At 46.7% G+C, this 1,562-nt stretch overlaps 1 protein-coding gene and 1 long non-coding RNA gene across 2 annotated transcripts in view; one reads left to right on the forward strand and one right to left on the reverse strand.

The window, feature by feature from the left end:
* The window catches only part of LOC106726698, a 5,302-nt gene extending 4,622 nt beyond the window's left edge, over positions 1-680 (reverse strand). The window contains exons 1-2 of the long non-coding RNA XR_001362783.1: positions 670-680; positions 24-27 (exon numbers count right to left, since the gene is read on the reverse strand). This is a non-coding gene — a long non-coding RNA (uncharacterized LOC106726698). The remainder of the gene's footprint in view (positions 1-23; positions 28-669) is intronic.
* LOC102240015 (complement C3) overlaps positions 1-1,254 on the forward strand; it is a 5,870-nt gene extending 4,616 nt beyond the window's left edge. The window contains exons 7-9 of the mRNA XM_005869856.2: positions 415-520; positions 762-1,005; positions 1,228-1,254. Coding sequence (XP_005869918.2) covers positions 415-520; positions 762-1,005; positions 1,228-1,239 — 362 coding nt within the window. The 3' untranslated portion in view covers positions 1,240-1,254. The remainder of the gene's footprint in view (positions 1-414; positions 521-761; positions 1,006-1,227) is intronic.
* The last annotated feature ends 308 nt before the right edge of the window (positions 1,255-1,562 follow it).

The following is a 1,562-nucleotide window of genomic DNA, read 5'->3' on the forward strand; positions in this document are numbered from 1 at the left end:
ACCTGGTTGCTCTCAGGACCAACGTCACTTCTGACGCAGCAGGCATCGTGCCAGGGGTCAGGATACCTTTAGAGGACACATTTGTAATACCTTAACCAATAAAGAAATTAAAGACCTTAAGAAAGAAGCTTATGAAAATGCTTTTGTTTCTTGTAAATCAGGGGAAATGACTTCTCCTAGCCTGCATTATCCTTGCCTTTATACTAACACCCTTGTATAAAATATGACTTTTAACATTTTTATGGAGGCATGAGCCTTCAAAGGGAAACAGACTTTAACTTACAGACAATTCATCATTTGTCCGTGGGTGTGTTTGGCTGCCAGGAACCCCTCCAGGGCTGTAGAGATGAGTATCTAAGGGGACAGCAGGGAAGTGGGTCTGCTCTAAACCCAGATTGCCCCCCACCTGCCCAGGTTTAGAGGATGAGATCATTCCAGAAGAAGACATCGTTTCTAGAAGCCAGTTCCCTGAGAGTTGGCTGTGGAACATCGAGGAGTTAAAGGATCCAGAGAAAAATGGGTAAGGCTGGGGCACCCCTCATTCCAACCCACCCCCAGGCACTTCCTACCAACACTCAGGACCAGAACATTTAATTTGCATGCACCTCAACCTCCTCTGTTTTCTGGAATCTAGTGGAACTCCACAACCCAACCTAGAAAAACCTCCACGTGCCCACACCCCACCTCCAACCTGCCTCCTCATTACCTGCTCTCCCCTCCACCACATCTTCTCCTAAGGCCCCCATTTCTCCTCCATCTAGAGTCTCCTCCAAGACCATAGAGGTGATTTTAAGAGACTCCATCACCACCTGGGAGATTATGGCTGTGAGCTTGTCCAACAGGAAAGGTGAGGTGGTGGCTTCGCAGGCCCCAGGGCCCCAGGCATTTTCTGTTTCTCATCCATCCCAAAGCTCCTCTGCTTCTTGGTGGCTGACACTCTACCCCCTGGTTACTGGGTGTGGCAGGTGCATCAGAGTCCAGATTGTGGGTGCCAGTGCTTTTTATTTTATTTTTTAAAATATGTTCTTATTGACTTTTTAGAGAGAGAGGAAGGGAGTGGGAGAGAGACAGACAGAAACATTGATGAGAAAGAAACAACAGCATCAACTGACTGCCTCCTGCATGAACTTTGTTGGGGATGGAGCTCAAACCCAGGCATGTGCCCTCAAGTGAATCAAACCTTGATGCTCAACGCCTGCGCCATGCCGGCTGGGCAGTGCTTTTTATTTTTTTAATTGATTTTTATTTTTAGAGAAGTTTTAGTTTCATAGCAAAATTGAGCAGAAAGGCCCTGTACAACAAAAGGTGGCGGGTTCAACTCCTGGCCAGGCACATACCCTGGTTTCGGCAACCAATCAGTGTGTCTCTCTCACAACAATGTTTCTCTCTCTGTCTCTCTCCGTCCCTTCCATTCCCTCTAAAACTCAGTGGGAAAAAATATCCTCAGGTGACCATTAACAAAAACAAAAACAATCTATTAAAAAATGGAGCAAAACCGTAGCTGGTTTGGCTCCATGGATAAAGGATCAGCCTGTGGACTGAAGGGTCCCTGGTTCAATTCC

Source organism: Myotis brandtii, unplaced genomic scaffold (genome assembly GCF_000412655.1).
Source record: "Myotis brandtii unplaced genomic scaffold, ASM41265v1 scaffold3046, whole genome shotgun sequence".
NCBI lineage: Eukaryota > Metazoa > Chordata > Mammalia > Chiroptera > Vespertilionidae > Myotis > Myotis brandtii.